This window comes from Micromonas pusilla, assembly GCF_000151265.4.
Source record: "Micromonas pusilla CCMP1545 genomic scaffold MICPUCscaffold_13, whole genome shotgun sequence".
Classification (NCBI taxonomy): domain Eukaryota; kingdom Viridiplantae; phylum Chlorophyta; class Mamiellophyceae; order Mamiellales; family Mamiellaceae; genus Micromonas; species Micromonas pusilla.
Window position 1 is genome coordinate 539,329 of NW_003315894.1, and position 12,475 is coordinate 551,803.

The window sequence follows — 12,475 nt, forward strand, 5'->3', positions numbered from 1 at the left end:
GCAGCCTGCTTTTTTTTTATTTTCACCTTTCTCATGAAAAGTTTTTACTCGTACAGTGTTCGATGTTCATACAAACAAACGCGCCTCGTCTCCCTCCGCGCGCGCGTCTCCCACCTCCCCACAACCCCCACGACATCACATCACATCGCATCACTCGTCCTCTTCGAGCGCGATCAGATCCAGATCCAACGCGGAACCGAACGTGTTCTCGCCGCTGTACGCGATGTACAAAAACCCGTCGTCGTCTCTGTGATCGTCGTACACCGCCGACATCAGCGCCGCCGTGGGGGGAAGGACGTTGTTCACGAACACGAAGATCGCCTTCTCGGGCGAGAGCTTGATTCGCTTGCGGATGACGTACACGAACTGTCCGACGGTGAGGTCCGCGGGGACGAGGTACCTGGGACGGGGAGGGAGCGAAAGGAGCGGACGCGTCGACGGCGAGGAAAAGGGAATATGCCAAACCAAACACGCGCGGAACGGAACGCGCGCGCGGGCGGGGCGCGCACTTCTTCTTGTCCAGGTCGGGGATGTCGCTCTTCTCAGCCTTCTCGACGATGACCTGTTCGCGAGAAAGGTAGGCGGACGAGTGAGCGCGACGTGCGGGAGAGACGACGGGCGCGACGCGACGCGGGCGGCGCCGTTATCCGCCGCCGGATAAAAAAGCACGCGTCGCGACGACGTGACGCGGCCGACGAACGTTCAAATGGTTTGAAAGGGGACGCGCGCACCGGGATCCGGTCCGGATACTTGTCCCGGATGCGCTGCGCCTCGGCCTGGCGCTTGTCTGCGAGAGCGAGAGAAGAGGCGGGGACGCGCGCGCGTCAGGAAGGCGGACGCGGCGGGTCCGGACGCGACGCGCCGCGCGGGATGAGGGGAAGGGCGCGACGACGCGCGGCTCGAATCTATCTTCTGACTCCGTCTCGCGCGCGTCTCCTCGTCCGACGAGCGCGCGCGCGTCGCGGCGTCGCGCGCGCGCCGACGACGCGGATCTGACCAGACTCCGCGCGCGGCGCGCGAACGCGATGGTCTTCTCGCGAACGATGCGGGAGGGTACGACGCGCGCGCGCGTCCGCGCGGCTGGCGCGGCGCGAGCGCGCGCGACGTCCCCTCGGAACGCGCGACGGGGAGGACGAATGAACGGGGGACCTCCGCGGGGACGCGCGCGTCGACGAAAAACGACTCGCGAAGCGGGCGCGCACCGAGCGCGTGCTCCTGCTTGAACGTGGACCGAGCCGACATCGCGGGGTTCGTTCGTTCTCTTCGCTCGCGGGGGAGGCGTCGCGTCCGTCGTCGCGCGCGCTCGTCGTTGTGACGCGCGGGACGCGCGAGTCGTTGTCGTTTTTCGAGTTGACGTCGGCGATCTTCGCGCCAAATCGACGAGTTTTTCGCGCTCCTGACCGGTCGTCTGCCGTTCTCATCGATGGCGCGATCGCGGTGATGAGAAACCAACGGCTTTATTTCTCGATCGATGGCATCGCGGCGCTGCACTCTCTGCGAAGTCGAGCGAATCGTCGCTGCCAGTCGTCCGTCAGTTTCGCTCGCGCGCGCCGCACGTCGTCGCTCGCGATGGACGACGAGTTCGCGCTCTTCGCGGCGGAGATCGGGCAGCTCGAGGAGAAGGCGAAGGATGAGCCCCCCGCGCCCGTCCCCGCGCCCGCGCCCGTCCCCGCGCCCGCGACCGCGACCGCGACCGCGACCGCCAGCGCGACGACGCGCGCCGCCCCCGCGCGAGCGACGATCGCGCGAGCGCCCGAGCACGTCCCCGCGGGCCCGTCCGCGCGCCCCGCGCACGACGCCGCCGCCCCGCCGCCGTCGCGCTCGATCCCCCCGCCGCCTTCGCACCTCGGCGGGTACGACCCGCACGCGGCGCAGGCGTTCCATCATCTTCATCATCATTCGAACCCTCCGCCGCACCACGGGGGGATCCCGCCGCCGCCGCCGACGCAGCACGAGCTGAAGCGCGCGGACGGCGACGCCACCCCGCGGTCGATGATGCCCGCGAAGAAGATCGGGAAGCCGGTGTATAGATCCGCGGCCGGGGACCGGTGGCAGGATAAGACGTTAGGGGACTGGCCGGAGAACGATTACAGAATCTTCGTCGGCGACTTGGGCACGGAGGTGAGCGACGACCATCTCGCGAGGGCGTTCGGGAAGTACGCGAGCTTTCAAAAGGCCAGAGTGGTGAAAGATAAGACGACGCAGAAGAGCCGAGGGTTCGGGTTCGTGTCGTTCATGGACAGCGCGGACTACTCCAGCGCGATGCGAGAGATGAACGGCAAGTACATCGGGAACCGCCCGTGTAAGCTGAAGAAGAGCGACTGGGCGCAGCGGAACGACACGAGGGCGGTGAAGAACCGCGTCGTCCCGAAGAAGAAGCCGTACGATAAGAGGAAACACATCGCGATAGGCCCGAGCATCGGCCCGCCGCAGAAGCGGTGAGCGGTCGCGCAGTAGTCGAATAGCAGCGCGTCGCGTGCATTAGAGGGTGGAGTACTTAGACTACTCGTAATCGGCGACTCCGCCGCGTAGTCTACTAACTTTGGGATGTCTTCGTTCACTCCGCGGCGGCGGCGCCGACGGACTTCGCCGCCTCCTTCACCCCCGCGGAGGGGACCGCCTTCTCGAGGTTCGCCGCCGCTCTCTCGAGCTGCGCCGCGGCGACCCTGAGTGCAGCCTTCTCCGCGTCGAGCGCCGCGCGTTCCTCCCGCAGCTTCCGACGCTCCTCCTCCGCGGCGGCGGCGGCGGCTTTCGCCGCGCGCGCCTCCGCCAGCCTCGCCGCGGCGGCGGCGGCTTTCGAGCTCTCCTCGAGCGGCTTCGCGACGCTCGAGGCGCGCGGCGGTTTCGCGGTCCCCCCGCCGTTCGCGTTCGCGGCGTTCACCAGCCCGGTCACCACGTCGGACAGGTGATCGAACCGCGTCGTCAACGCGCGCAACGCGTCCGTCGTCTCCGAGACGAACACCCCGACGCGGTCCAACACCGTCGCCTGCGCCGCCGCGAGGAGCTCGATCTGCGCGCGCACGTCGCCGCGACTCGCGTCGCCGGACGCGGACGGGGGGTTCAGCGTGCTCTTCCAGTCCGCGTGTTTCCGCATCGCGGCGTTCGCGACGGACGCGACGTCCGTCAGCGGGTCGACGTTTTCGCCGCCGCCGCCGCCGCCGTCGTCCAACCTCGACGCGAGCGCGACCCACGCCGGGGTCTCGTCCTCGTTCAGCTCGAAATCGTCGCGCGCCCCGCTCGGTCGCCGTCGCGGCGGCGCTCTTGGCGGGCGCGCGGGAGGGGTCAACACCGGCGGCGACGACGCGCGCGTGGACGCGTCCGGCCCGGACGGATCCTCCGAGACGCTCCCTCTCGCGACGTCGACGCTTCGGACGTCAGCAGCGTCGGAGGACCCTTTTTGCTTTTCATCCTCCTCTTCCTTTTCGCCGTCCCCGTCCCCGTCCCCGTCCCCGTCCCCGTCCCCGCCGCCGCCCGCGTCCTCTGGTTCCCCCTTCTTCGGCGGCGGCGCGGGCGTCTCCACGCCCGCGACCGCGCCGACGCCGTCTACGTCCGACGCCTTCGGCGCCGGCGTGACGACCGGCCCGTTCGTGAACGGCGGCGGCGGCGCGCCTTTGTCGGGCGCGAACACGACGTCCTCCTTCTTTTGCGCCTCTAAAAACGCCTCCGATAACTCCCCTTTCCCCCGCGGCGCGCTCCCTCTCGCCCTTCCCCCCGCGGCCCCGCGCATCTGCACCGTGCCTAACGCCCCGCGCAACGCTTGCCCGCCGCCGTTCTCGATGTCCCCCGCGAGCGCGCCGACGCCGTCGCCAACCTTATGCCGCACCCACGCGCGCCAACGCGCGACGTCGTGTTTGGGACCCTCGTACGTCGTCAGCTCTCGCGCCACCGCGGTCGCCTCCGCGACCGCGTCTCTCGCGGGTTTCACCTTGTCGAACTTCGCCGCGCTCAGCGCGCGGGATATGTGACCCATGAGAGGCACGTCCTCGATCGCGATGTCCATCGTCGGGCCCATGTGGTACATCAACGCCACGAGCGCGTCCGCGGTTTCTTTCCTCGCGTGCCAATCTTCGGATTCAAACTGCGACAACAGCCTCGCGTCCGCGAACGCTCCCGCGCGTCCCCCCTCGCCGTCCGCATCCTTCGGGATCCCTAAAATCTCCGGCAGCTGCGGCGCCATCGCGGGCGCGGCGGCGGCGAACAGACTCCCAATCGCCCGGATGAGCCCCGGCGCGGCGTGAAACGTCTTCGACTCGAGATGCCGAATCAGCCGCACGCCGAGCTTCCCCGGTCCGCCGGAAGACCCCCGACCCGCGCCCGGATCGCCGTTGTACCAGTTCACGCCCACGGGGACGCACGCGCCGCCGACGCCGGGCCCGCACCTGCGAAAAACCCTCGCGAGCGCCCTGCACGCGACGTCCTGCGGCCCGCGCGAGTTGCAGTCGCCGACGGCGTCGAGCAGCGGTCGGACGAAGAGCGGGCCCATCGCCTCCGGGCCGGCCATGACGTTCACGTTCCCCAGGTGCACGCCCGGGCGGCATCGAACCGCGAAGTGCGCGAGCGCGCCGATGGCGTCCACGCACGCGTCCTGGACCGCGGTGTCGATATCTCTGAACCGACGCGTGCACGCGGTGAGCATGCGAGGGAGGTAATACAGCGCGTGTTCGCCCTGGGTGGTGGCGACGAGCTCGAACAATCGGAGCACCTCCGCGCGCGCGATCGGCTTCGGCGACGACGACGCGTCGTCCACGAGGCACGCGACGATGATGCCGAGGTCTTCCGCGGCGACGCTCGTTATCGCGCGATTGAGCTCCTTCGCCGCGACGGCGAGCGTGTCGCGGTCCGCGAGGCGAGTCAACGAGTTCAGGACGCGGTTCTTAAGCAGCGCGGGATCCGCGCGGCGCTTGCCCGCCATGGCGTCGAACGGAGCGACGCCGACGCCGCGAGAGGCCGCGAGGGGGTTATCAGGGGTAGGCCGGAGACGCGCGCGAAGCTCTCGTCCTCCGCCGACGCCGCGGCGCTCGCGGCTGTGACGAGGGCGCGTTTGAATCGAAGCATCTCGGCTGTTCCTAGACTTTTTTTTTTTGTCCCGGTCGAATAACAGAACGTTCGATCGAGTCGACGGATCCGGCGGGCACTCCTCCGCGCACGCAACACGCTGATCATGTTCGCCCGCCGCGCCCTGCGCGCGCTCGCGAAGGCCGCGTCCACCGCGCGCGCGGCCGCGACCGCGGAATCCCACGTCCTCGCGAGCGCGGCGCGAGCTTCCGCGACCGCGCGATCTTCCGCTTCTTCAGGGAGGACGATCGCGACGTCGGCAGCCTCCGCGCTCGGGTTCGCCGCCGCGGCGTTCGCGCCGACGGCGACCGCGTTCTGCGCGGACGGCGCTCCTGTTGCGGAAGCGCCCGCCGCGGAAGGGGGCCCTCCCGTGGCGGCGGCGTCGAGCGCGGCGCACCCCTCCGTCGTCTTCGTCCTCGGCGGCCCCGGAAGCGGGAAGGGCACGCAGTGCGCGAACATCATCAACGACTTCGGGTTCGAGCACCTCAGCGCGGGCGACCTCCTTCGCGCGCACATGAAGTCCGGCTCGAAGGACGGGAACATGGTCGCGGAGATGATCAAGGCTGGGCAGATCGTCCCGAGCGAGGTCACGGTGAACCTCCTGCTCGACGCGATGCGGGCGAGCCCGAGGGACAAGTTCTTGATCGACGGATTCCCGCGGAACCAGGAGAACCGCGACGCGTGGGAGAGAACCGCGGGGTACGACTGCGACTTCGTGCTCTTCTTCGACTGCCCCGAAGAAGTCATGGAGAAGCGACTGCTGAGCCGCGGGGAGACGTCCGGGAGGACGGACGACAACATCGAGAGCATCAAGAAGCGGTTCAAGACGTTCGTGGAGTCCTCCGTGCCGGTGGTGGATTACTACCGCGGCCTGAGCAAAGTTCGCGAGGTGATGAGCGATCAGCCGCCGGAGGAAGTGTACGCGCAGACGAAGGCGCACTTCGCGCACTTCGCGTGATGAGCGCGTGTGATTATTACGGCTAATCTTAATATTTCTCGCGTTGAAAAAATGAATTTTATTCATGCTGGTACAGTGCTTGCGAACGAGATTACGTCGTGCTTCTCGTTTCTCGTGTCTTCTTCTCCACTTCTCCCGGGGATGGGATGGATCATCTCGTCGCTCACGCGACGCGCTCCTCCGCGTCCTCGGACTTCTTCGAACCCCACAACCCCGCGGCCCTGGGGTTGATGAGCAGCCGGTTCTTCATCTGGCGCTCGTGCTCCGGGTCCCAGTCGCGCTTGACCGCGTTGTTCTCGGGCCTCCCGCGCTTCGGCTTGGGCCGGTCGATCTTCTTCACGTCCCCGTGAAGCGGCGCGCCGAGGCCGACGGCGTCGAGCTCTAAGATTTCGTTCGTCCCGATCCCTCTCTCGATCCGCGGCCCGGTGGCCACGAACCCTCTCAGCTGCGACGACGACACGAACGCGGAGGTCAACATCCTCCCCGCGGATAATCCGTCCGAGAGTTCAACCTCCGCGCTGCAATCCGCGCGGCACTGCGCGTCCACCGTCTCGGCGAGCGCTCCGAGGTCCGAGGAGACGATCTCGAAGCGAGCCTTCCACAGCGTCGTCGTGAAGTTCGCGGCTTCGAGCGCTCTTCTCAGCGCCGCGGCGTCCCTCTGCGCGGCGTACACCTGCGCGTCCGCGGCGGCGTTGATCGCCGCGACTTCGCGTTCCACCGCGCTTCTCACGAGGTGCTCGCCGTCGGACGCGACGCGAAGCGCCGACGTCTCCTCGACAATCTTGATCTTCTCCTCCGCGGTCGCGCGCGCTTCCTCCGCGGCCTTCTCCGCAGCCTTGACCCTCGCCTGCAGCTGCGCGACGGCGGCGGTCGCGCGGCCCTCCCACATCACGGCCGCCTCTTGCTGCGTCGCCGCCTCCTCTCGCAGGAGTTCGATCTCCTTCTTCTTCGCGATGTGGTCTTGCTGGAGCGTGACGATCTTCGCATCCGCGGCTTCCTTCTGCGCAGCAATCTCCGCCATCTGATCGAGCAGATCACTCTGGTTCTTCAGCGTGCTCTCGTGGTGCGTCGCCTTCGCTTCCGCAGCCTCTTTCGCGGCGACGAGCGCGTCGCGGCTCTCTTTGAGCTCCGCGAGCTCCCTCGCCCTCTTCTCGAGCACCGCGCTCGTGGCGGTGTACTTCCCTTCCCACTCAGTCGTCCTCTCGACCGCGATCGCGATTTCTTCGGTCAGCGCCACGATCTCGCGCTCCTTCACCGCGAGCTTATCGGTCAACTGCGTCACTTTCAAGTCCACGGCTTCTTTCTGCGTCGCGACGTCGATCATCTCGTCGAGCTTCGCGTTCGTCTTTTCCAAGTTTGTCTCGGCGGCGACCGCTCTCAACTCCGCGGCTTCCTTCTCCTTCTTATACATCTTCGCGTCCTTCTTCGCTTGTTCCTCCGTCTCCGTTTTCACCTTCTCCGCGGCCTCGACGCACGCGGCCGCGGCTTTCAGGGTGTCCTTCACCCTGTCCTCGACCTTGATCTCCGCCGCCTCGGCGAGCGCGGTGGCTTCGTCCCTCGCCTCCGCGGCGGCTTTATACCGCGCCCGGAGCTCCTCGCCCTCCTTCGTCAGCGCCGCGATCGCCTCCTCCTTCTCCACGAGCGTCTGCTGCGCCGCGCCCTCGCTCGCGACGAGCGCCTCGAGCTTCGCGAGGATCTCGTCTTGCGCCCGCAGCTGCTGCTCCGCGGAGGCGGCTCTCGCGAGCGCGTGCTCCTTCGCCGCGTTTGCCTTCTCCGCATCCGTCTGCGCGGCGTTCAAGAGCGCGCGCGCGGCGACGTCCGCGTCCTCCGCGAAGGACTCCCTCGCGACGAGATCGAGCTGCTTCGCGGTCTCGAGGACGGCGTTCGCCTCGCGCGCGGATCTCTCCGCCTCCGCGCGCTTCTTCTTCGTCGTCGCGTCTCGCTCGATTTTGATCGCCGCGACGAGCCGCTTTTCGATCTTTCTCTCGAGCGCGACGGCGGAGTTGGCGTACTCCTTCTTCAGCTTCTCCGTCTCCATCTTCGCCTCCTCGAGCGCGACGCGGCTCGCGAACTCCGCCTCCGCGACGGTCTGGTTGAGCGACAGGCGGTGCGCGTCCGAGAGGCGGATCGCCTCTTCTTTCTGCTCCGCGAGCGCGAGCTCGAGCGACTTGTTCTTCGCCACCGACTCGTCCAGGAGCTTCGCGATCGACATGAGCTTCTCCTTGAGATCCCTGGTCGCCTCCGTGAGCGCGACGACCTCGGCGTGTTGGTCCGCGGGGCACTCTTCCGCGAGCGGCTCCGCGGACGCGATGGACGGCGCCTGGAGCGTGTCAACGTCCTCCTCGCTGCCGGTCGCGGGCGGGGAATCGTTTGAGACGGAGTCCATCCGAGCGACCGATCGCCGCTTATTCGCGAAGGGTTTGCGCGCGGTCGCGAGAAGACGCGGGCCGGGGGCGGCGACGGCGGGCCTCGCGCGCGCGCGCGAGGGGCCGTGGCCGAGCGTCGCCGCGCGGGCGGGCGCGGCCATGGCGCGAACCGCGTGCTGCATCTAACGAAGCGAGACGCGACGACGCTTCGACGGCGATATTATTTTTTGTTACTTCTCGCGCGCGGCGATGCGCGGGAGCGGTCGCGGCGGCGCGGAGCTGCGGGGGACGACGGAGACGGCGTGGGGGGGATCGGTCAGGATTGAATTCGCGCGAACGGGGCGAACGCGCGCTCGCGGCGCGGCGCGGGAGGCGAGAATCCAAAGTAGGTTACCGCCCCTGCGGGGCGAAAAAAGCCCACGGAAAAAAGCCCACGCCTGGAAAGATACGACGGCGCGACGATTCGAGCTCGCCGATCGCGGCGCGCGCGGGGACGACGCGCGGGAAGACGCACCGCGAGCGCGCGGCGAGTCGCGGCTGAGGTCTTTTTAAACGTTCGCGACGCGCGTGCGCGAGACGACGTGCGTGCGTGAGTGTCCCTCGGGGGGGATCGCGACGCGGCGGCAACGTGTCGTTTTTCGCTAACCTCGTCAGCGCCATCAAGTGGCATCCGCGCTGCCAGGTGTCCGTCGCTTTTTAAACCGTCGTTTTTGGGTCAAAGTCTCTGCTCCGACTTTCGGGCAGCAGCCCGGCTAAAATCAGCAGTAAAATCTAGGAAAAACCCGCAGAGGGGTGCAAAAAATTCGGCAAAAAATGCAAAAAAAATCAAACATAAAAAGAATTTGACTCAAAAAGCACGGTTTAAAAGTTTCGTTCCGGTCCGAAAAAAGCGGCCGGTGCACCGGCACGAGACGAGACCTATCAAACGTCGTCGTCGCCGGCGCTGCACTTCAGCCCTGCACTGCGCTCCTGCACTGCACCGCGCGATGGGGGCGTCGCCGGACGACGCGTCCGCGTCGTCCCCGCGGCCGTCGCTGCTCGTGCTGTACGGGTCCGAGACCGGGAACGCGCAGGTGCGCGCCGTCGCGGCGATCTCCCGTCGTCTCCCCCCGCGCGTCTCCCCCGGCGACGCGCGCGGCGGCAGAGTGCCTACCGCCGAGCGAGACGAGACGAGACGAGATCTTCATTCTCCTCGCCCGTCGTCGTCGTCGTCGTCGTCGTCGCGTCTTCTCCCCGCTCACCCCGACCCCGACGCTCGTCCTCTCTTCCCTCGTCCGCCCGCCAGGACGCCGCGGAGCGGATCGCGAGGGACGCGAACCGGCGCCACTACCGATGCGACGTCCTCGCGATGGACGACTACGAGGTCACCGAGCTCCCGCGCGCGTCGACGGCGCTGTTCGTGACGAGCACGATGGGCCAGGGCGACCCGCCGGCGAACATGAAGCGCTTCTGGCGGTTCCTCCTGCGCAAGTCTCTCCCCGCCGCCTCGCTCGCGGGCGTCGACTTCGCGGTGTTCGGCCTGGGGGACTCGCACTATCAAAAGTACAACGTCGCCGCGAAGAGGCTTCACAAGCGGCTGCTGAGGTGCGTTCTATCTCGCACTGGTTCCCATACGATCGCGTTGGCGTGGTGAACGCCGATCGTTAAGGACTTTTCCCGGCGCATCTCTTCGCCCACGCCTCGCTTTCAATCCCGACACACCTCGGCGCCTTTCAACTCCATCTGACGCCTTTGAACTCCACCCCGACGTTCGCTCGTACGGAACGACCCTCATTAGCCTGGGCGCGAATCCGATCGCGCCGCTGGGCCTCGGCGACGACCAGCACCCGACCGGACACGAAGCCGCGCTCGATCCGTGGCTCCGGGACGTGTGGACCTCGTTGCGCGCGAAGTATCCCCTACGCGACGGCGAGCGCGACCCCGCGGACGGGGAGGAGGCGACGGCGCTCGAGCGGTGCCGGTACTCGGTGGAGGTGGTCGACGACGCTGACGCCGCGGACGGAGTAGATAAGCGAGGTAATAAGGGGAAGTGGTGGCGGAAGCACGTCGCCAGCGAGATGCCGACGACGCCAGAGCTGTGCGCGGCGGCGGCGTTGATGGACCGCGTCGCGCGCGCGGCGGCGCGCGTGGACCCGAGAATATTGCGACGCGGCGGCGGCGGCGACGACGGCGCGTCGACGGACGACGCGCGCGCGTCGACGCGACGTTTCGGTCCGGAGAACCCGTGCTTCGAGACGACGATCTTGATGAACGCGCCGCTGACGTCGAAGGAGTCGTCGCACGAGGTTCGGCACGTCGTCATCGACGCGTCGGGGATGGGGGACGCGGGGACGACGACGACGACGACGACGGGAGGAGGAGAAGGAGGGGGGCGCTCCCCGAAAGGGTGTTTGTACTCCCCCGGGGACTCGGTCGCGGTGCTGCCGACGCCCGGGACGTCGACGGGGGGGCAAAAAGCGTGCGCGGCGGCCGCGGAGGAGCTCCTGCGGCGCGCGGGCGTTCCCTCGGACGCGTGGATCACGGTGCGACCGAACGTCGACGGGGGCGGCGACGCGCTCGAACCGGCGATGCCGGCGATGACGCTCATCATGGGGGCGTTAGATCTCACCTCCGCGTCCCCGCGACGGTACTTCTTCGAAGTCGCCGCGCACTTCGCATCGGACGCCGCGGAGAAGGAACGCCTGACGTACTTCGCCTCCGCGGAGGGCAGAGACGATTTGTACCGGTACAACGAGAGAGAACGCCGCAGCGTGATCGAGTTCTTGGACGACTTCAAGTCCGTCAACCTGCCGTTGCCGTGGGCGTTTCGAGTCGCCCCGAGACTCCGCGCGCGTCTCTTCTCGCTGTCGTCGTCGCCGTCGTCGCACGCGAACGAACTCCACTGCACCGTGTCGCTCGTGAAGTGGAAGACGCACTACGGACGCGCACGGGAAGGCTTGTGCTCCAACTACCTCGCGAGGTTAGCCCCCGGCGCGAGCGTCGCGACGTGGATCGTCCCCGGGACGCTGCGACTACCCCCGGACGCGTCCACGCCGATGATCGTGGTGTGCACCGGCAGCGGCGTCGCGCCGTTCCGTTCCTTCGCGCACGAGCGCGCGGCGATGCGAGCGCGCGGCGATAAACTCGCGCCGACGCTGGTGTTCTTCGGGTGCCGACACCGCGAGCACGATTGCCTGTACGAGCGCGAGTGGGCGGTGTTCGACGAGCCTCGCGGCGTCCTCGCCGGCGACGTCGACGTCCCCGGCGCGGCGCCCCCCGCGGACGCGCCCGCCGACGGACCCCGCTGGTTCGTCCCCGCGTTCTCGCGCGACGCGCCGGACGGGTCGAAAGACTACGTCACGCATCGAATTATCGCGCACGGCGCGCGGGTGTGGGCGATGATCGCCGCCGGCGCGAGCGTGTACGTCGCGGGGAGCACCGGGCGGATGCCGGAGGACGTGTCGGACGCGTTCGAGGCGGTGGCGGTACGACACGGCGGGCTCGACGCCGCCGCCGCGCGCGCGCACTTCGCGAGGATGGACGCGACGGGGAAATATTCCGTGGAGGCGTGGTGAGCGCGGCGCGACGTGCTGATGGACGGGTGGATGGATTTTAGCGCGTGGTGCTGTCTTCTGTACTGTCACGCTCGATAGCCGCGGCGAAAGAACCGCCGACAGGAAGAGAACTCATCAAGCCGTCTCTTCGTTGCCTCCCGTCGCGCGCGCGCGCGCGAAGTCAAAACGCGCGTCGACGTCCGAACGCTCGCGTCGACGCCGCGCACTGCGCACGCGCGCGAGCGGCACGTCGACACCTCGACGCGCGGGTTCGCATCGCACGCGCGCGAACGACGCCGACCGCGTCGCGCGACGCCGCCGCTCTCGCCCGCGCGCGTCGAGCGCGCCGCGTCGAGGCGCGTCCGAGAACGGAACGAGGGATTGTCTCAGACACTTCGAGTCATCGAACAGTCCGCGCGCGACGAACGCGATGGCCGCGAGCGCGACGAGCGACGAGCCGGTCACGAACGAGCCCAAGGGTGCGCCGCTCCTCCTCGCGCGCGCCCCCGCGTCCGCGCCGCGCGTCGACGCGACCGCCGCCTCGCTTCGCGCGCGCGATCGCC

General features: G+C 68.1%; 6 protein-coding genes across 6 annotated transcripts; 3 read left to right on the forward strand and 3 right to left on the reverse strand.

Moving 5' to 3' along the window:
• On the reverse strand, window positions 1-1,303 carry MICPUCDRAFT_37608 (uncharacterized protein). Its single transcript, XM_003063025.1, has 4 exons — window positions 1,203-1,303; window positions 732-787; window positions 510-562; window positions 1-400 (listed from the first exon to the last, which is right to left on the reverse strand). The coding sequence occupies exons 1-4, from the start codon at window positions 1,240-1,242 to the stop codon at window positions 151-153; spliced, it is 399 nt and encodes a 132-aa protein (XP_003063071.1). The 5' UTR covers window positions 1,243-1,303; the 3' UTR covers window positions 1-150.
• A 713-nt stretch (window positions 1,304-2,016) lies between these two features.
• Window positions 2,017-2,334, forward strand: MICPUCDRAFT_11624 (uncharacterized protein; the record flags this gene model as incomplete). Its single annotated transcript, XM_003062823.1, has 1 exon — window positions 2,017-2,334. A coding segment is annotated over one exon (318 nt), but the record flags the coding sequence as incomplete, so codon positions are not given.
• A 149-nt stretch (window positions 2,335-2,483) lies between these two features.
• On the reverse strand, window positions 2,484-4,912 carry MICPUCDRAFT_48709 (uncharacterized protein; the record flags this gene model as incomplete). The annotated part of the gene is made up of 1 exon (XM_003063026.1): window positions 2,484-4,912. The coding sequence occupies one exon, from the start codon at window positions 4,910-4,912 to the stop codon at window positions 2,558-2,560; it is 2,355 nt and encodes a 784-aa protein (XP_003063072.1). The 3' UTR covers window positions 2,484-2,557.
• Window positions 4,913-5,442: 530 nt separating this feature from the next.
• Window positions 5,443-6,077, forward strand: MICPUCDRAFT_70220 (adenylated or uridylated kinase). The gene has a single exon (XM_003062824.1). It carries the CDS (start codon window positions 5,570-5,572, stop codon window positions 6,011-6,013), a length of 444 nt encoding a protein of 147 aa, XP_003062870.1. The 5' UTR covers window positions 5,443-5,569; the 3' UTR covers window positions 6,014-6,077.
• MICPUCDRAFT_48711 (uncharacterized protein) lies at window positions 6,038-8,965 on the reverse strand. The gene is made up of 2 exons (XM_003063027.1): window positions 8,894-8,965; window positions 6,038-8,658 (listed from the first exon to the last, which is right to left on the reverse strand). The coding sequence occupies exon 2, from the start codon at window positions 8,559-8,561 to the stop codon at window positions 6,177-6,179; it is 2,385 nt and encodes a 794-aa protein (XP_003063073.1). The 5' UTR covers window positions 8,562-8,658; window positions 8,894-8,965; the 3' UTR covers window positions 6,038-6,176.
• A 400-nt stretch (window positions 8,966-9,365) lies between these two features.
• On the forward strand, window positions 9,366-11,933 carry MICPUCDRAFT_21957 (uncharacterized protein; the record flags this gene model as incomplete). The annotated part of the gene is made up of 5 exons (XM_003062825.1): window positions 9,366-9,452; window positions 9,665-9,963; window positions 10,157-10,471; window positions 10,653-10,687; window positions 10,765-11,933. The coding sequence occupies 5 exons, from the start codon at window positions 9,366-9,368 to the stop codon at window positions 11,931-11,933; spliced, it is 1,905 nt and encodes a 634-aa protein (XP_003062871.1).
• Window positions 11,934-12,475: the final 542 nt, after the last annotated feature.

Excerpts from the sequence above, each read along its gene's own strand:
- MICPUCDRAFT_37608 (XM_003063025.1), bottom strand. The coding sequence starts at position 1,242 with ATGTCGGCTCGGTCCACGTTCAAGCAGGAGCACGCGCTCG. Across the intron at positions 563-731 it reads AGTATCCGGACCGGATCCCG|GTCATCGTCGAGAAGGCTGA; the intron begins GTGCGCGCGTCC and ends TCTCGCGAACAG. Across the intron at positions 401-509 it reads CCCGACCTGGACAAGAAGAA|GTACCTCGTCCCCGCGGACC; the intron begins GTGCGCGCCCCG and ends TCCCCGTCCCAG.
- MICPUCDRAFT_70220 (XM_003062824.1), top strand. The coding sequence starts at position 5,570 with ATGAAGTCCGGCTCGAAGGACGGGAACATGGTCGCGGAGATGATCAAG.
- MICPUCDRAFT_48711 (XM_003063027.1), bottom strand. The coding sequence starts at position 8,561 with ATGCAGCACGCGGTTCGCGCCATGGCCGCGCCCGCCCGCGCGGCGACG.